Raw genomic sequence first — 20,724 nt, 5'->3', positions numbered from 1 at the left:
TTAATTCAGTGTTTAAGAAAGAATTTACAATCTCTTCAACTGGATTGTCACGCTACTGTGGTGTCATGAGAATCACTGTTCAGCAAGGTAACAACTTAAAATAAAATGAGAGACATACCATCCACAAGTCAACAATGCATAAACACGATAACCAACTAGAAGTTATATACACCAAACAATACCGTGATTTTCCCCTCCAACATAAAAGCCTCAATCTATCCACTTGCTGCAGAAGTTAAAACAGAGCATAAAACACGTGTCACTGAAAATGGTAGCTTTGTCTTTCTTTTGTCCACTCTCCAGACCAGTGGTTCTCAACCAGGGGTACACATATCTCAGAGGGTACTCAGAGGTCTTCCCGGGGGGACATTAACTCATCTAGATATTTGTCTAGTTTTACAAAAAAACTTTTGTAGTTTGTAGTAAAGTATCCTCACACCTTCCTGTCAACTATCTAAATGGGCCATACTGATTATCACTACAAAAGTTTTTTTCTACTGCTGCTAATAGCTCATCTTAACTAATTAGCCTCTCACAGTTTGTATGGCAACTTCCAACTTATCTGTATGTATATATATATTTCTTCTTACTATATGTTCCACTCTATGCATCCGATGAAGTGGGCTGTAGTCCACAAAAGCTTATGCTCTAATAAATTTGTTAGTCTCTTAAGTTGCCACAAGTACTCCTGTTCTTTTTGCGCATACAGACTAACACGGCTGCTACTCAAACTTGTTTATACTGCTCTATATATTACATACTGAAATGTAAGTACAACATTTATATTCCAATTTATTTATTTTATAATTGTATGGTAAAAATGAGAAAGTAAGTAATTTTTCAGTAATAGTGTACTGCGACACTTTGTATTTTTATGTCTGATTTTGTAAGCAAGTAGTTTTTAAGTGAGGTGAAACTTGAGGTAAGCAAGACAAATCAAACTCCTGAAAGGGGTACAGTAGTCTGGAAAGTTTGAGAACCACTGCACCAGAATGAAAGCAGTATTATAAAACCCCCAGCCACACAAAATATTTACTACTATTCTACCTGGGGAAAACCTACAGTATTAGTATCACACATAAAGTAGCTAATACTGCAGGAAAAAATACAAGACAAATGGGATTTAACCAGACCACAACTTTATTACGTAATGCATCTGGTATCTATCTGGTAATAACTAATCCAGTCCAGATCATCCTTCTTTTGTAACCCATAGCACCTGGTGGAGAGTCACTGTTTGTGCCCCCACCCCATTAATCTGATCCCAGCAATGCTGCTGGGACTCCATCACCCCCACTTCCTCCATCAGAGAGCTAAGCAGTAGGAAGGTCTCCTTGCTTTATCAGTCATTAGGAGCCCCATCCCCATTTCCCGCCTTCTTGTAATCCACTTCCAATTCCAGTTCATCAGGAAATTAGATCCCCACTGAACGATAACCTGAACTGAACGCCTGCCAAACTGCAACAAAAATGAATTTTGCCACCTAATCTACACACAAGATCCCTGGGCTCCTGAGAGGAAAGTGACAAAAACACACACTGCGTAGGCCAATTGGAGGGAATTTTTCCCCCCAGCCTCAAAAAGGCAACCAGTATTATGCCCATAACAAGGTCCAAAAAACCTGATCCTATATTAATCCCAAATTGGGGTGGAGAAGGGGGAGAGCTTTTCTTCCTGCTGGCCCAAACTATCCCTCCCACATCTGAGGCTGCAGTGGAATGGTGAGGGAGGAATGGGACTGTTCTGTTTTGCTTGCAGTCACAACTGTGGCATTTGCAATGTGTTTTCTGCAATGCCAACCTCCCACCATCAAGGATTGCTACAGTGAGCCCAAACCTTTTAAGGTTTTCAGTATTACTGGAAAAAATACATATCACAAAACAGAGTTTAAGTTTTGAACTCCTGATGATAATCTATTCTAAAAAACTAAAATTCACCAGAATATCTATACAACTTTATGGCAGATGAAGGCCCAGCAGCTTCCAGACTCCCAGTTTATTTGGGGACTTGCCCTTGGAAAAGTTTTCAAACCTTGACAATTGTAATGTCACGAAACAACCTTATAAAACCGTAATAAACCAGGATTCTTCATTTGAGCAAAACTACCCCACTGAAAGTGTTTATACTAAAGCACTCATTTCACTCATGCCTTCAGACAAAAACATGCAACTGTCAAATATGACACAAATCAACGTCCCAGTATGAATGGCCAGGACGGGTTAAAGGAAAGAGAAAAGAAAATGCAAGAATGAGGATTATTTAAATACCACCGTTAGATTCCTAGCCAGAAACCTTGTATTCTTCTTTGTTCAACTGCGCCTACCAGTTCTCCTGTATCCCAAATATGTACCAATAAGGTAATGAGTTTCTTCAATTAAATCTACAGCATACTTATTTAAGTAACATATATGAGATGAAAGCTCTTTCTTAATCTCTTTAATTAAAGAATTGAGAAAGCTCCCAAAACAACACAGTTATTCAAGAAGTCCTACAGCAAAAAGGGGTTGATAAGATTTGACAATGCTAATATTTTTAATCCAATTTCCAATCCAATTGATGCTACTTCCTGTTCTACCTCTGATGTAAGGGTAATCATTCTGTTCCACATCTTATTTGGTAAAGTAATGTCACTGGCAAAGTTAAGGTTGTGTAACTCGTATCCGTTAACTCATTTTGTACCCTCTGCAGTGCTTTTTGTTGCCTCCATCATTATCCAGTGTAGTGCTAATGCAAAGAGTGTTGATGATAACACACACCCTTGTCTAACACCAACCACAATACTGAACCACTTACCCAAGCCTGTAACCAATCTTACAGTGCATCTACTTTCATCATAAAAACTCATTATTTTAATCAGCTTGCCTAGTATCCTGTAGCTTCCAGCAATATTCCACGGGGTCTCTGTGGATGCTATCAATCACTTTCTTAAAGTCAGTGAAGTTGATTAAGATGGGTTTCTGCCAAGAGGTAGCTTTTTTCGATGATCTGGCAAAGAGTGAATGTTTGTTCACAATATGATCTACCCACATGGACCCCTGCCTGTTGTAGTAATATTTCATCCACTGCCTTCTACATTCTACTCAGCCTAACAGTAGCTGATACTTTGCCCAGGATTGATAGCAATACAGCATCTCCCCCATTTGTGCATTGAGTAAGATCACTCTTTGTTGGCAATGCCACAATACCCCCATCTTTCCAGTCTTGTGGCACTGGTTCTTTCACTCATATTTCATTAAAGTTTTGTTAGCTGCTCAATCAGAATTTCACCTCCCACCTGTGCTACTTCTGTTTGAATTCAGTCAAACCCAGAAGCTTTCCCTTGTTTGAAGCCTTTGATGGTTGCTTAATTTCATCGGGTGTTATTGGTCCCTCTTTCGTTTTTAATTTAGCATTGGCATTTCTCTTGAACCTGTGGATGATCGTCAGCTCTGGACAGTAATATAGAAAGGAAATATTCTTTCCATAATTTGGCTTGCTCTTCATATGTTTTCAGTATCTGTCCACAGGAGTCCCTGATGGGCATGAGCTGTGATAGTCTGATTCTTTCTGAGAGGTCTTTTATATAGCAAGCAGCAAAAATTGGATTGAAAGTAAATGCAGAGAAAACCAAGATTATAAAGGTAGGACACTGGACAACAGATACAAAAGTGTACATGGATGGAAAAGAAATCAGATGGGTAGATGCGTTCTGCTATCTGGGGAGTGTGATGACATTTGAAGGTAACTGCAATGCAGATATTTATGTGAGATTAGGAAAACAGACACCACTACTGGAAGGATGAACAACATCTGGACAGAGGTCTTACACCAAGGCCAAATTTGATCTGTTGGGCCTTTATTAGTGGTGATAATATGCATGGCGGAAAGATTCCAGACTGAGATTGTGAGGCTGTCAGTTTACAAGTAAAAGGATGTTTTTTCCCCTAACTTGAGTACATTTAGTGGGGAGATAATTAAGAAAACAATAAAGACAGATATTCACACAATGCCATTTTCACAGCCATTTTTCAGAACAGACCTGAATTTTGAGGTACACCTGTCATCTCCCTCCAGCCTCAAACCTGACTCGTCAATATGATACATCTGATATATTTCTGTAACGACTTTTTTATACATTAATAAAATATTTGAAATAAAACTAACAGTTTTCATTCAAAAGTATTCAAAGCAATAGTATACATTTGCTTTCTCCACTTTAAGTGCTGAAAAAGGACTCCACTTTCTTTTATGGCTTAAATCCACTAATATACATCCTTGTGTATACATAGTGCTACTCCTCTTTTACTAACACTTCAGATAGGCACAATTTCTGTTAATGTTTCTAATGGAGGTCCATTTCGAATAAAATATGACCCCTTATTATAGACATCAGTGTATGTTTGTGTGATTAAGCAGATTTCTAAAGTCACCACTGCACACTTTGTTTTAAGTTTCTCTATTGCCTTTCCATTAAGAGTGCTTCACAGAAATTATGTCTGCTTGTTAATGGAAATCTACAAGAAACTACGAATAAATTCTTTTCTTACTTATGACCTAACAATCTGCTGTGCTTGTTTAGAAAAGGATTAGAATCTCAAGCACTTCTACAACAATGACATTTTTCTAAATTACACAGAAGTCTGTGAGTTGTGAAATGGTTCTCCTGTTAACCTCTTCCATGACCTAAATTATAAAGATTAAAAGATGTTCTCCCTTAGCAAAAAGTGCCGTGCATACCTAAGTCCTTTCCCAAGATACATCTACGCTTAGGGTGGTGTGTACAATACAGACAATGCATGCCCAGCAAGCAGTGTAGATGGTGAGGCATGGTTAGGCAAATCGAGTAGAGTACCCTACATGGCTCTCTACATGGCTAAGCAGCGCCTCCCACGTCTACACTGCTATATTTGGCAATGTAGTGTCCTACTGCCTCCACCCTGCTGGAACCTTTCCACACAGCAGGGAAGACTCTAGCAGTAGAGAGCTACCTGAGCCCTTCACTGCCACATGTAGATACACACCACACTTACAAACGTGGACACAACCTGCCTTGCCTTTTACTATGGCACATAACTACATGTATCCCACACCACACCGCAAGTGTAGACAAAATCCTAATGACAAGATTTTCTTAGGATGTATCTGAAAGCTTCTGTGCACATTTTGCTGAACTTAATTGTTTTCATTACTCCATCTTGATCCTGCTTCTGCTCCCTATAAAATGTCTTAGTGCCAACATTTTGCTTTAAAAAGCTCACTATATTTTCTAAATTAATACAAACAGCACGTCTACAAGCTCCTCTCACTTTTATGGTCAGTTTCATACTCTGCTTCTGTCTTACACTATTAGTTCTCAAGAATAAACTTGGAGAACTGAAACAACAATCTAAAGCGTGGTAACACCAGTAGAAATTCAAAGAGCATGAACAGATTCCGCAAATCCATATCAATACTACTTCAAACGCACCGTTCATAAAAGATTATGGGTGATAGCCACTTTCTGTTCTCCAACAGTCTGCTCTACTCAATGAGTAGAATATGAAACACTAAATTAATGGACGGGACACTGAGACAAGAGAAATATACTTCTAAGATCTATCAAGAACTTATTAAAATTTAATGTGTGTATGTGTCCTAAGAAACTACAGTGTCTTCAAGGATCCATTATAGCCTTTAAAGAAAAAAGTATGGTTAAAAAAGTCCCACCCACAAAAAAAACAAACAAACAATTTGTAGTAAAGACTAAATTTGGTCAGCCAATAATGTTAAAAACAAACAGAAAAAAAGCTGACTTTATTTCAGTAACTCAAAACCCCTCCTCAAATTATTTTTCAAATTTGTTAAAAAAAAATAAAAATAAGAACACTGCAAAGAACCCAAACAAACAAGAGCAGTTTTCAGCACTGGAAAATAGGATTTTAGACTTTTAGAAAATTGGGGCACACAATGAGGATTAACAGACCTTTAGTTGCAATACAAGCTAATATGATAATTTACACAAGCAGTTTTACTTTAAAATTATCTGTTGAAGTTCAACCTGATTTTATTTAGGTTAAATAAAATTAAAATTATTGTCCCTTAACTCCTAATCAATTACTACTTATCACTTATATTGCAGTAGAACTTAAAATGTGCTAGATGCTTTGATCCTCCATGCACTTGAGTTTTGGCTTTAATTCTTGGTTTTAAAATACCAATTACAGAACTGTGAAAATATGTAATAAAGGTTAAATGTGTCAGCGTTTTTGGTATTGATGTCATATTAATCTGTATATCAAAGATATGCAAAAATGTTTTATTATTTTAAAAGATTACCGTTAACATAAGAAAGATGAAAGCAGATATTCCTAAAACGAGGATTTCTTTATTCCCTTTACTCTCCACATGCAACTTGCGATAATATGGTCCTATGAGATAAGTCTTTATAACAAGACATATAAGAAAAACAGCAGCCAGAGAAAAGAGAATTTGGCCAATCAGTATCAGTATTCTCAGTATTTCCATGACAGTGCTAGAAAAGAAAAAAAGAAAAAAAAATGTTATTTTACCTGTTCTCTTGCCTTTAAACCAGTTTTCCTCAAGTGAAAAATCTAATGACAAAAGTTTTCAAAAAGGGTTGCTAGTTAGCTTCCCAGATTCATATTTAGGAAACTCAATACAGGTCTTAATTATCAAAACTGCAACGCACCCAGTAATTCCTGCTAAAGTCTAGAATCTACTCCCATTATGGTCCAACACAGCCTGTATTGGCTGACCTTCAGGGCACAGCATATGGCTCAATAATTTACTCAGGCTTATATTTCAACAGGATGATTATGGGATATAATGAGATGGTATGGAAGGCATTTAATTTCATGACACAAATAACTTTTTCCCCATCATTTGTTTTTACGTGAAGTATTGGGGTGAGGTGTTCTGATTTAATATTATACATATAAATAATATAAGGGTGCACATAGCATTGGATGACCATGTTTTGAGAAACCTGTAGGGACAGGAATTTATAATTGTACTGTAAGAATTGATGTAAACTTTGATTTCATTCTGCCATCCACTCTTTTTGAATAACAGAAAGGAATGACTGTCTGAGACTGAGATCCTGTTTCCCATATGCATTACAATTAGGACCTGTTATAAATTTTAGTTAGTAAAAAGACCGGATTTTGTATTGTGTCTATGATAAATAGATTAGAATTGTTGAGAGCTTGAAGCCAGTGTGAATCATTTTAGTTATAAGATTTAGCAAGGCTTAGTTTACAATGTATTCTGCTACCTTTGAAGGTTTCTGTGAAAGACTGTGTGAATGAGCAAAAAGAAAAGGGAGTACTTGTGGCACCGTAGCTCACGACAGCTTATGCTCAAATAAATTGGTTAGTCTCTAAGGTGCCACAAGTACTCCTTTTCTTTTTGCTAATACAGACTAACACAGCTGCTACTCTGAAACCTGTGTGAATGAGGAATGCATGCATCAGGAAAAGATAAAGTGTGAAGGCCATTGTTAACCAGATGGTCAAGAAAGGGGGAGTGAAGACACTTATCGAGATTTGTTGAAGCCAAAGAACCATCAATGCGTACCCATGATTGAGGAAGGGCAAATTGACAAACCTGAGGTGAAGGCTGGCCCCCTAAAGACAATTGATTAAATCGAAACCAGGACAGGATGACCCTTTCAGAGGTGTTTTGGAATGTTAACACCCATCAAGGAGTAACCGGTCAGAAACTGACACAGCAAAATCTATAGACTTCAACAGAGAAAAAGGACTATAAGAACAGGGTCCTTTGTCATGGGACTTTGGGTTCATCTTGCCACACTCCAGGAGCATCAGATTGTGACCGACAGAGCCCTGCTCCCTTCTGCGACCAATCTGTCTGGACACTAGATTGATCCAGACTCTGGACTGGTAATTATAAACATCAACTGGCAGAGGGTGTGTGTGTGTGATTAAAAAGCATACGCTAACTGTTGTATTCTCAATACATATGGCATATTTGCCTTCTCTCTTATAAAAAGATCCTGTGTGCTTTGTACAGCATAACAGACATTAAAAATTCTAAATATAGTTTTGTCATAGCCATACACAGATCCTTAAGCTTATGGGTGGTCAAATTCTATAAGCCACAAAACAATGAGGCTCTCTTCAGAGACAAATAAAGTACAAAAATAAATACATTTTTAAAACCCCTTTACCTGGAGTATGTGCTGGCTCCTGCTTGAATAAGGGTCGGCATAACAGCTATAAACAAACCAAGTTGTACATCCTGCATTACCAGCATACCAAGTAGTACACTACTGTAATCAATATCACCTGTTTGTCAGAAAAAGAAGCTGATAAAAATATAGCTTGATGCAGACAAAACATTTAATGGCATCTGTAACAATGTTAGTAGTAACCATATATCGAGAGACTTCTTCATTGACTGAAGATATAGAATACAGTGTTATATTTTTTAAATCAACTATGGCAATCTAATTACGGAAATAATTATAAGCCATTTACAGGAAGCTTTTATCATGGATTAAAAATAAGATTTTGCTAAAGCCAGCTGATCAGTTGTTGGGTATATCATTTCTATTCTGTAAACTAACTAAGATGCTGTAGAATGATAGACACAGAAGCCTGATGAATAGGCATAGCATGCATAAAATATTTATTTTAAGTTTCATGCAATGGGATGTGAATAAATCTAAGTCGATGTCCATTAAGGAGATATGCAGTTTCTTTCTTAATTAAAATAGACCTGTGGGGAAGAAGAAAGGAGGTGCTCAAAAAGCTTATGAGGGGAAAATTTTGGGAATCATTGGGAAAATAAGCAGCCATTATGCAAGGTACATTTCTCCTCTGAAATGTGTTCAGGTAAAACTCTTCTGACTTTCCATATCTATTCCATATGTGCATTCAGAATCATATCTGCTTCTTTAGAGATAAAAATAAGTTTGCTTTTCAGTCCTGTTAGCACTGTGGAGTCAAAACAATTAAGAGATTGAGCTGCATTCTATTACTTCTTTGTATCAGAATTGTTTGTTAATTTCCGATCAGTTACATCTACACAAACCCATTGATAAACAACAGTTACGAACCTTTCTGTAACGGTTGTTCTTCCAGATATGTTGCACATGACCATTCCAATGTAGGCATGTGCATGCCCTGAGCACAGCTGCTGGAATTTTTCCCCCTACTGGTATCTGCCAGGTTGGCTCCAGAACCCTCTGGTGCCACACACTCATAGCGCCAGTAAAAGGACCCTGCTCCACCTCAGTTTCTTCTTATCGACGGACTCTGACAGAGGGGTAGGAGAGTGCGTTTTGGAATGGACATGTGCAACATATCTTGAAGAACAACAGTTGCAGGAAGGTTAGTAACTGTTTTTCCTTCCAATCGAATATAGATAATTCACAAGAGGGATAGCTCAGTGGTTTGAGCATTGGCCTGCGAAACCCAGGGTTATGAGTTCAATCCTTGAGGTGGCCATTGAGGAATCTAGGCCAAAAATTGGGGATTGGTCCTGCTTTGAGCTGGGGGTTGGACTAGATGACCTAATGAGGTCCCTTCCAACCCTGATATTCTATGACAAGCAGTTGTACAGGAAGTGGGTTTGGAGTTCCAAGTCAGACCGACTGCAAGGCTGCCTGGCTGACGTTGGCATCGTCTCTAGCCTGCTCGGTGATAACACAGTACATTGAGAACATGTGCACCGACGACCATGTTGCTGCTCTGTAGATGTCCTGAATAGGGACTTGTGCTAAGAAGGCAGCAGAGGAGGCCTGTGATCTTGTGGAATGAGCAGTCAGATTATCTGGGGGTGAGATGCCTGGATACATGAAATAATCCAGGATGAAATTCTCTGAGCAGAAATGGAAAGACCCTTCATTCTCTCTGCTATTGCTATGAACAGCAGAGTTGATCTGTGGAATCGTTTGGTTCCTTTGTATGTAGGAAGCCAGAGCCCATCTAACATCCAAGGACTGTAGGCACTGTTCCTTTCTGTTCACATGACATTTAGAGTAGAATACTGGTAGGAAGATTATTTGACTGCAAGGGAATTGCAAAACCACCTTTGGGAGGAATGACAGGTGTGGACGCAGCTGAACCTTATCCTTGAAGAAGATAGTATATGGGGATTCCAATGTAAGGGCACAGATCTCTGAAACTCTTCTGGCCAAAGTGATGGCCACTAAGACAACCACTTTCCAGGAGAGATGCAACAGCAAGCAGGTTGTTAGTGGCTCAAATGGTGAACCCATGAGTTTCGACAAGACAAGGTTTAGATCTCAGAGGAATGGGTTTTCTAACCTGGGGGCATGCCATCTCCAGGCCTTTGAGAAAATGGATAACCATCTCGAGTGAAAAAATGGATTGGTTGTTGACCTTAGGATGAAAGGCTGAAATGGCTGCTAGGTGAACCTTGAACTGAAGAGAGGGACAGGCCTGGTTTCAGCAGCAGAAGGTACTCCTAAACGAGTTGCAGAGAGGACTGCGTAGGTAGAATTCCCTGTTGGGAGGACGAGCTGGAGAACAGCTTCCATTTTGCAAGGTAGGTGGCCCTAGTGGAGGGTTTTCTACAGCCAAGTAGGACTCTATGGACCTGCTCCGAGCAAGCTTGCTCCTCAGGATTCAGCCATAGAGTTTCCAGGCCATCAGATGAAGAGAGCTTAGGTTCAGATGGAGCAGGCAACCATGGTCTTGGAAGATCAGGTCTGAGTGGAGAGGAAGCAGTCGCAGGGTCTCCACCGAAAGGCCTCCGAGTGGGGTGAGCTAATGTTGCCTGGGCCATGCTGGGTCTAGGAGAATGACTTGCGCTCAGTCCCGCTTGATCTTCATCAGAACCTTCTGAATGAGCGGGGTAGGAGGGAAAGCATAAAACAAGTGATTTATCCATAACAGGAATGTGTCTGTGAGAGACCCTGGGCTGTGGCCTCCCAGGGAGCAGAACTGATGGCATTTCTTGTTGTTGTGGGTAGCAAACAGATCTATAAGGGGAGTTCCCCATGCTTGGAAGATGTCCTTTGTGATGTCCAGTTGGAGGGGACCACTCATGTTGAGAGAAGATAGATCACCTCAGCAGGTCTGCCAGCTGGTTCTGCATTCCTGGAAGGTAGGACGCTTCTAAACTGATTGAGTGTGCGATGCAGAGCTCCCACAGCCGGATTGCTTCCTGACACAAGGTGGAAGGGTGCGCTCTGCCCTGTCTGTTGATGTATAACATGGCCATCATGTCTGTGAGAACCAAAATTGTCTTGTTTGTAATGTGGGGTAGGAACACCTGACAGGCTAGGCAGACTGCCTGGAGCTCCCTGACATTGATATGGAGGAAAAGCTCTTCTTGAGACCAGAGGCCATGAGTCCTGAGGGGAGGGCTCCCCAGCTGAGGTCTGATGCATCGGATGCTAGAGACATGGACAGTTGAGGCAGAAAAAAAGGGTACCCTCACACATACCACACAGTGGTTCAGCCACCATGTCAGTGAATCGAGGACCTGAGTGGGAACAGTGAGCACCAAGTCCAGGTGAGGTCATGAGGGAGAGCATACTGCAGCCAACCAGGCTTGGAGAGGTCTGAGACGTACCCTCACGTGTTGCACTACATATGTGCATGAAGCCATGTGGCCCAGAAGACTCAGACTCTTTCATGTAGTCCTGATCAGATAAGCCTGGAGGGATCTTATCAGGGCTGTAAATTGAACAAAAGTGATCATCTGGAAGAAGGGCCCTTGCCTGCACGAAGTCGAGAACTGCACCAATTAACTCTATCCTTTGGACAGGAATAAGAGTGGATTTCTGGTCATTTACCAGAAAGCCTAGTGGCTGGAAGGTCGATTGGATGAGACGGATGTCAGCTCTGGACCGGCCTCTAACCAGCCAGTTGTCGAGATATGGGAATACGAATATGATATGAAAGGGATATGAACTCCCTTTTTTCTGAGAAAAGCTGGCACCACTGCCACACATTTAGTGAAGACCCATGGGGTGATGGACAGGCCGAACGGAAGAACTGCAAACTGGTAATGAACGTGGTTCACGACAAATCTTAGGAATCGTCTGTGGCCTCAGAAAATCAATACATGGAAGTATGCGTCCTTGAGATCGAGAGCAGCATACCAATCCCTTGGATCCAGAGAAGGAATGATGGAAGCCAAGGAGACCATGTGGAACTAAGTTCTTGAGATAGCGGTTGAGACAACGCAGATCTAGGATTGGTCTGAAACCACCCTTGGCTTTCAGGATTAGAAAGTAACAGGAATAGAACACCTTTCCTCTTAGGTTGAACAGAATCTTCCACGGCTCTGACTGAAAGGAGGATTTGGACTTCTTGTTCCAACAGTTGCTCATGAGAAGGGTCCCTGAAGATGGACAGGGAAAGGGGGTGAGACGGTGGGGTAGACAAAAACTGGATGATGTATCCCACTTCAATTGTTCTTAGAACCCAATGATCCGAGGTGATGTGGGTCCAGGCATAGAGGAAGCATGAGAGTCGGTTGGAAAACAAAGGGGAAGCTGGATCCTGTGTTGAGGGGATTGTAATGTTGACCTTGAGCGTCTCATCAAAATGAGTGCTTCAAGGTCCCCGAGTGTCTGGGGTCAATCTGTATTGGTCCTGCTGAGGAGATTGATGGAGGGAGCCCTTCATCTGAATCTCCTGCTCTTCCTCCTCTGTTGATCTTGTCTTGCTGACTGGGCAAAGCAGAAGCCAGTCTGTTGGGGCCTCTGGTGCTTTCTGGATACAGCCAGGATATCATCATCAGACAATCCCTTGATTCTCTACCACAAATTTACATATGGGTCCTGAGATGACTCAGGAGCCCTATCCTGGAACCACAGATCTGCCTGCAGTAGGTAGACATTTCCTGGTAGGTCAGCTGCCTGCTGGGAGAAAGTTTTTTTTTCCCCTTCCTTCTTTCTCTTTTCAGCTTCGAGGGCAAGGTATACAGATCAAAGATTTCAAGGTCACCTTAGAGTCTTTAAGGTTATCTAGTCTAGCATCCATTTGCTCTGAAAAGAGTAATGAGCCTTCAAAGGGGAGGTCTTGAAGTATTTGTTGCACCTCATATAGAAACCCTGAGGACTGCAACCACAAGCTCCTGTACCCGGTTACAGCTGTGGCCGTTGATCTGGCTGCAAAATCAGCAGCATCCAAAGCTGCTTGAAGGTAAGTCAGTGCCACTGTCTTCCCTTCCTTGACTAAGGATGAGAACTCTTGTCTAGACACCTGGGGGAGCAAGTCCTTAAATGTTAGCATGGACTCCCATATATTAAAATTACAGCAGCCTAGCAAGGCTTGCTATGCTGAGCTGTAGAAGTCTGTGGAGTAGGCCTTCTGAACAAAAAGGTCCAATTTCTTTGGGTCTTTCACCTTCAGCATGGACCCTGCTTGACCTTGTTGATTCCTTCTGTTGGCAGTCGCCATAACCAGGGACCCTGGGGGTGATGCAAGGAAAGGAACTTGTACCCTTTAGCTGGTACAAAATATTTACATTCTGTATGGTTCACTGTAGGAGGGATAGAGGGAGGGATTTGTCACAGTGCCCTGACTGGGTCCATAATGGCCTCGTTAAGTGGTAGAGCCACTCTAGAGGGGCCTGCTGCAGACAAAATATCTAAGAAACTATGTGTTGTCTCCTTGACCACCTCTGCTTGTATTCAAAGTTTGAGGCTTCCCACTTTAACAAATCCTGGAATGCTTGTGGTCATCTTGTGGTGGGGACACCCCTGCTGCCACCACTGCCTTGTCTGGGGAGGACGATAAAGAGGCTATGACCAGCCAAGCAGCCTCCGTCACTTCCTCAATGTCAGCAAAGACCTGTGGTACTTCTTCCTTCCTAAGAAGGAAGTGGGCGGAGTGGTGTCAGCAGGGCCCTTTAGACCAGTGCTATGAGCGCACAGCACCAGAGGGCGCTCGAGCTGACCAGACAGTTACTAATAGGGGAAAAAATTCCAGCAACTGTGCTCAGGGCACGCACACACCTACACTGGAATGGACATGTGCAAGCACTCGAAAAAGAACAACAAGTTGCACAGTTGTCTGAGGTTCTGCACCAAAAAATTAAAATTTTCTGCACACAGTATTTTAAAATTCTGCAAATTTTATTTGTCAATAAATAAATATGGAGGCTCCAAAATGGCAATGGGGAGCACGGGCCACTGGCTGCATGGAGGTGGGAGATCACCCCCAACCATCCCAGGACATGGACTCAGCAGTGAGGCTGCACCTGACCTTGACACAGCGCAAGGCCTGGACCTGCCCCCTGCGCAAGCTGCACCACGTGCGGGCAGGCAGGCTCAGCCCAGCAGATACAAGTGTGGAGTGGCTTAGTGTGGGTGGGATCCAGTGTGTGGTGAGAGGGTTTTGTGTGGGCCAGTTTGGGGTCCAGGTATAGGGGGTCTGAATGCACAGAGGCTTGTTGAGGGTTCCAGGTGCAGGGGCAATAGGACTCTTCAGGGGCTCCAGGTGAAGTTGGTTGCAGATCAGAAGGAGGGGTCTGAGTGTGTAGGGTTCAGAGGGGGGTCCAGGTGTAGGGGACTCATTGGGGTGGTCCAGGTGCAGGGGGATGCGGTTCATCAGGATAGGGGTTCGAGTGTGGGGAGCTCAGGGGGAAGGGAGGTGGTCCAGATACAGGGTAATAGGGCCAGGTGTAGGGCCCGGGTGCAGGGGGGTGTTGAATGCAGGAAGTGAGACTCGGTACGGGGGATTCAGGTGGAGGGCTCGGTATGGGGGTTCTGGGTGTGGAGGGGTGACACTTGGCAGGGGGACTGGATGTACAGGAGTTGGATGGACGGGGGGTAGAACTCCCCATACAGTGACCCTTCCCCCAGGGCGGAAGAACTATGGGGGCAGGAATCAGAGTGTGTGTGTGCAGAGTTTCCTGCAGCCCAGGGAGGTTTCTGAGGGGGGTCTGACCCAGCCCCAGCCGCTCCTTGCAAGGAAGAGGAAGTCCCATCCTCCCCTAACCCCAGCCTAGACAGGATTAACAGCTGAGTTAGGCATAGGGTAGGAGCTACTGGCTAGGGCATCCCTAGCCCTGCCACTCCCCCCGCTATAGTGATTTACTTCAAGTACCTGAAGCAGCCAGCAGTGAAGTGACGTGCCTGTGCTGCTGGGGAGAGGTACATGACCACTCTTGCAGCTTCCCTTTGCTTCCCTGTTAGAAAGTCATTTTTCTGCGGGGGAGAAAAAAAATCTTTGGGGGACATGAATTCTGTGGACACACAGTGGCGCAGAATTCCCCTAGGAGTAATCATTTGACTTGAATAACCTTTATTACTGGTCATGATTAAGGCAAAGATTTTATCATGGTTATTTTTAGTAAAAGACATGGACAGGTTATGGGCCATGAACAAAATATCACGGAAGCCGTGACCCGTCATCTGTGACTTTTGCTGATGTGGCTCCATTGTTTCCCCTGCCACTGTGGTGGCTAGGAGCTGCTGGGTTTTCACCTCCACCCCACCTCACCCCACAAGGCTGTCCCCAGTTGCTGGAACCTGAGGCGGCTGTCGCCTGTTGCTGGAACCCTGCCGGGGCCGCACTGGCTGCCAGCTCCAGTCCCACAGACCCAGGGGCTGAAGCAGAAAATGTCATGGAGTTCTCTGGAAGTCTCTGCTTCCATGACCTCTGTGACGTTAAAGTAGCCTTAGTAATGATAAATGAGAAGTAAACAACAAATTTTGATTAATAGAATCCAGGTTGACTTGTAGGGCTGACAGTTTGAAAACAAAACAAAAATCTTTTCACCTGTAAACTGAGCAAATAATTAAACATGGAATTCACACACTGGAATTTTTACAGTCACATGGAGTAGAATTACACTAAGTGAAGTGTGTAGGAATGGGAGTACATTTCTTCTAAAAGGAAAAAACTAGCAAATGCAGAACAAGTGCATAATTTAAGGAAAACGTTCAGATTCAGAGCCCTGAAATTTCCATTCATAATTTTCTTAGATATTTATTTAACCAAAAACTATTAATTGAGAATGCTGTCTTAACTTTCCATGTAGGTGGATGTGCTACAGAAGCTAAAAGCATTTGGGGGATAGACTAATTAGCAGGCCTCAGACTGCAGAAAGAAGGTGCAAGTTATTGGGTCAGGCCTTTCTGCCCTCATGGCAGATTGGTAGTAGCAGTCTTAAACTGGCGATTTAGCACAAACATGAAAATCACCTGTGGCCGAAAGGGTTAAAAATCAGTGTGGGACTCCATTACAGAGGGATGTCATAAAAGAGAACATGACACCTTATAAGTAAATGATGTTATTATCTATTCAGATATTTCTATTGATATTTTAGAGGAAGTGAGCCTGTGCAAACCATACAAAAACAAGCAAGCACCAATGCTTGGTATTATCAAATAATACTCCAGGCTCCCCATCAAGTTAGTACATTAAATAGTAATGGCAATGTTCTTTTTTCTATTTTGTGTCAGGTCATTAGTATGATGCTCAACCATTTTGAGAATTTATTACAGACATTTTTAATCAGTGCTGTCATTGGGACAATCCATATGTAAATTGCACCTACCTTCTTTATCTCCTCGAGCACTCCCTACAAGGAATCTGGATACTAAGGGTGTGCTGGATAAGGATAAACAAGTAGAAATGAAGACACTCTGTGTTGGTCTAATCTGTAGTAAATGTCCCCATAGTAAGCCAAAAGCAATCATCAGAAGTGTCATGTAACAGGGTCCTTGCAAAGATATCTTCCACACCTTGAGGATAACACAGTTAGATTTGTATTGTATAACCCGAGGGCTATTCTCTCATTGATGAATGTTACATTGGTTTTCAATGCAAGTGAGTAGTAAAATAGATCCATGTGATTTTGGGCTGCAGAACTATGCCATACAAGTAATAGCCCCCCACTACACAGCTCTGCTGAGACTATGTCCAGTGTTGGGTACCTCATTAGATGTATTAGACAAACTGGAGGGAGTTCAGAGAAGAGAAATGAAAATAATTAAAGGGCTAGATGGCCTGACATGGTAATTGTTGACAAATTGAACTATACAAACACCACATAGGCAGAGGAATTATTTAGCATGATGCAAGGAGTATAACTAGGAGTAATGGGATAAAATAAGGAAAAAAAGTTACATATCAGGAAAAACCTCCCAAATATGAGCACTACCATGCTATGGAACAGCTTTTAAGAAAAGCCCCACCCCCCAAAATTATTTAAAACTAGACAGGACAAAACACTAGAAAATATATTGTAGCAGGTACAACTTAATCCAGCAATGGCAAGGTATGGATTAGTATACGGTTTAATAGGTCTTCATCTTGAAGAGCTGTAATTTATGAGTGTCTAGTGAATATAATTTACATAATTAAACTTAGATACCCATATAATTGTCCACATATCAATAAAATAGACCTCCTTTTATGAGCTGACTTTTAACCATCAATTTAAAACAAACATAAGCCATGCAAAATGTGTCTTTTAAACTATTACTGTTATTTGTATTATTGTGCTAGTTTTAATAATTTATTTTGCAACAATATATTTTCAGTTAAAAATAATGTATCTTAACCTTGCATCATAAAACTAGCTGCAGTTTCTGACTCTCTACATTAACAAGTCAACTTTTCTTTAACATATTTGTCTCTTTTTTGCTGTAGTCTGACTGTCTCAATATATAAATTAGGTTATACTATGGTACATGTCTAATCAAGGGCCAACAGGCTCTTACAACACATTTCATCCAGTACACTTTATGTTGTAAATCCATCATATGGTGTTTAATCCGTTAACTGTGCCTTGCAGGACACATGCCTGCATCACAACATTGTGATGTCTACACCTCTACAACTGGATTCAACACCACAGTGTAATATAGTTGGATTGCCCTGCAGTAAGTGTGTGTCTTAATTTCCTAGAAATCATGAACTGTTCTGGGAAAATCAAGAGGGATATTAAAATAGGCACTAGGATAACATTTTTTGCATTCTTTCTCCTCCACCTATCTCCCCCTTCACTCTCAGTATCTGTGGAAAGAACCAGAGATATTTCTCTTACTTTTAAAGATCATGGTCAAACTACATTAAGATATATTGTAGACAGGCTTTTAAATGCTGAAATATAATTGATAACTTCATCACGACCAATCAAATCCTGAAATGCAGAAGTTTTATACAAAAATACCTTTCTCAGCCTTTCAGGGGAAAACTCCAGACCAACTAGAAACAAGGTGAAGAACACACCAAACTCTCCTAATGTCTCCACTTGTACAATAGACTGCAAAATAAGAATATAAAATGTTCAGTGTACTAGTCTGCTTACGAGAATATAATCACATCTACATTACTATTTTAGCTATGCAGTGCTATGGGACATAGGATGGTACATGTACAAATTTCTAGACAGGCAGTACCCAAATTGTGGTCTGTGGAGCACTTACTGGTAGTCATATGGTGCTGGCTCTCTTTGTTCACAACTATTTTTGAAGGTGGCCAGGCTCTCTTTTACAAAGATGACTTACAAACAAGAAGGAACCTGCCTACCTGCCTCTTTTTAGGGGCTGTTGCTACATAAGGAGTGGTGAAAACAGAACAAGAGCTGCCTTCAGGAACTGGCGCCACCAATCACCAATAGGAGACAAATGTCCCAAAGAGTGGAAAAAAATAATGAAGCAGCTGGGCAACATTTCCAGAGGAGAAGGAAACCAACCAGCAGGGAAGTAGGTGCAGGACAAAGACAAGGGGACCAGGTGGCAGAGAAGCATGTACAGGTGCAGCAAGGGGAGAGAATAATAGAACAGATTAAATGAAGAGCAAAAGTAGGTATTAGTTTTTTTCACAAGTGACTGAACACTTCACATTAGACAGCTAAAAATACATAAATACTTCCTTGCAGCAGCTACAGCAGTTACTTTGAAAAGTGATATTGGCATGTTATGTGACTGGAAACAAAAGGGTGATGGCCTGTGCAATCGCACAGAGGTGGTGTCCTGCAAGACAACCTCTCTATTAACATGTGGTGCACACTATGAAAATTATAACGAACCCCTGATCTGTTCTAAAACATCTTTATCACTAAACAGTCAAATTTTTAAAGCATGTGTCTACTGTAAGTACACAGAATTTTTTGTAATTACATATTCATTAACTACCTTCTCTCCAATTTTCAATCCCTCACTTATTGGGCAAATCTCTCTCTTGGAAACTAAAGCTTTGCGTGCTTACTCTGGAAGTGGACTTTTGCTAAGATTGGCTGAAATGAGTTTTGCCATTTTTGTTTGTATTCTTCTAGGAATGCATGAAGGAAGTTGAAAATTTGAGTTTAAGAGAAGTTTATTCTTCCTCCAACAGATTATTTTATCTATGTTTTAAGTCCCACCAAACTAATCTTCTGTTCTCCATTATTGCTACAATAGTCCCTAAACTCCCTCCCCTGCTTCGTCCTCACAGTTTACAGATTACCTGTGACAGATGAAGCAAGACAGAGATAACTAGAGAGTCAGTGACAAATCTTATGTTGAGTCAGATTACAAAATACATTTTTTTTAAAAGATTTTATTCTGTGGCTATGCAGAAAGCAAAGAAAGTTTTCAAAGCACTCAAGTTTGCAGAGGCCAATGCTGAGCATTGCTGAAAATCCCACCCATAACATTATCATCCTTCAGTATTTGACAGTGATTATAAATAAATGCACTAATATAATTTTGTAAGAACCTGACAAGTGCATGACTAACTGCATTAAAATTAATGTAAAGGTGAAGAGACCAGTGCCATTATTTAGTGGAAACATTGTGTTCTGAAAATGTAAATGGTCACTGAAGTCAGTGGGAGCAGAGTTAAGCCAATGCCAAGTACTTTTGAAAATACCATCTATAAGTTTATTTTCAGCTGTAAAGATTTGAATTCTAAAAATGTTCAATGTATTTTGTCTACAAAAGGAATTCATAACAATCCTCATGTGGTTTGCATTAAATACTTCTTCAGTGTTTGTAAAGCACTTTGAGATCTTTTGATTACAATTCCATAGATCAATTTTTACTCATCTCATTTCCCATTTTATAGCAGGGGAGACAGGCCTAGAACTCCTGTTTACACAGACAAGAATTTCACAGTGTTTATTTCTCTTGTGTTTTTGGCAATAATTCTGACAGAATTAAATTTAAAATTAGAGATTCTAAAAGGGCTGAACTTGGTAAATTTGTAAATAAATGCCTATTAATTGCACTTACTGAATATGGATTGATGTCTCCTGAGCTAAATGTACATGAAGCCAAAGGTAGTCCTAAATCACACCTCAGGGGACACATGTCTCTGATGTCTTCATAAGGGAGGGAGCCTCTGCCTAGCTACTATATTGCTTTGCAGGGTTGAATATTTTCTCGACCTATAATTCATTCCAATAGACTGAAGTTGGTGCTCTTCTCTCTGCTATTCAGAAGCCCTGTGGTTGTATCTCTGATCACTCTGCCACCTCTTTGCTTTTCATTGCAGGGAGAAAATGACACAGTGACAGCAAAGTGGAAAAGGCAGATGCCTCTCTTCCCATAGCAACAGCATCACCACCTAATACTTCTCAACAGTTAGAAGATTCAAAGCAAGAGAGGTAGATAGAAAACGGGATAAAGAACACCATTGATTATGGGGAAGTGAGAGATGTTCTCTGTACCTCCCAGACTAGAATCCGGCCTGCCTCTCCCTTCCTCCTACAGGCCGCATCCTTCTAAAACTCAGAGGCGATAGTGTGAAACAATTCTTAGGTTAGTGAATTTTATTTATTTACTCATGAGAAACATGACAGATC

General features: G+C 41.2%; 1 protein-coding gene across 3 annotated transcripts in view; it reads right to left on the bottom strand.

Annotated features, from left to right (window-relative positions):
• The window catches only part of TMCO3 (transmembrane and coiled-coil domains 3), a 71,946-nt gene that overhangs the window by 13,438 nt on the left and 37,784 nt on the right, over positions 1–20,724 (bottom strand). For all 3 annotated transcript variants that reach the window (XM_073350459.1, XM_073350468.1, XM_073350477.1), the window contains exons 6-9: positions 18,109–18,201; positions 16,489–16,675; positions 8,168–8,285; positions 6,295–6,490 (exon numbers count right to left, since the gene is read on the bottom strand). In XM_073350459.1, the coding sequence (XP_073206560.1) occupies positions 6,295–6,490; positions 8,168–8,285; positions 16,489–16,675; positions 18,109–18,201 (594 nt within the window). The remainder of the gene's footprint in view (positions 1–6,294; positions 6,491–8,167; positions 8,286–16,488; positions 16,676–18,108; positions 18,202–20,724) is intronic.

This window comes from Lepidochelys kempii, chromosome 1, assembly GCF_965140265.1.
Source record: "Lepidochelys kempii isolate rLepKem1 chromosome 1, rLepKem1.hap2, whole genome shotgun sequence".
Lineage (NCBI taxonomy): Eukaryota > Metazoa > Chordata > Testudines > Cheloniidae > Lepidochelys > Lepidochelys kempii.
This window is presented reverse-complemented; position numbering and strand designations above follow the sequence as displayed.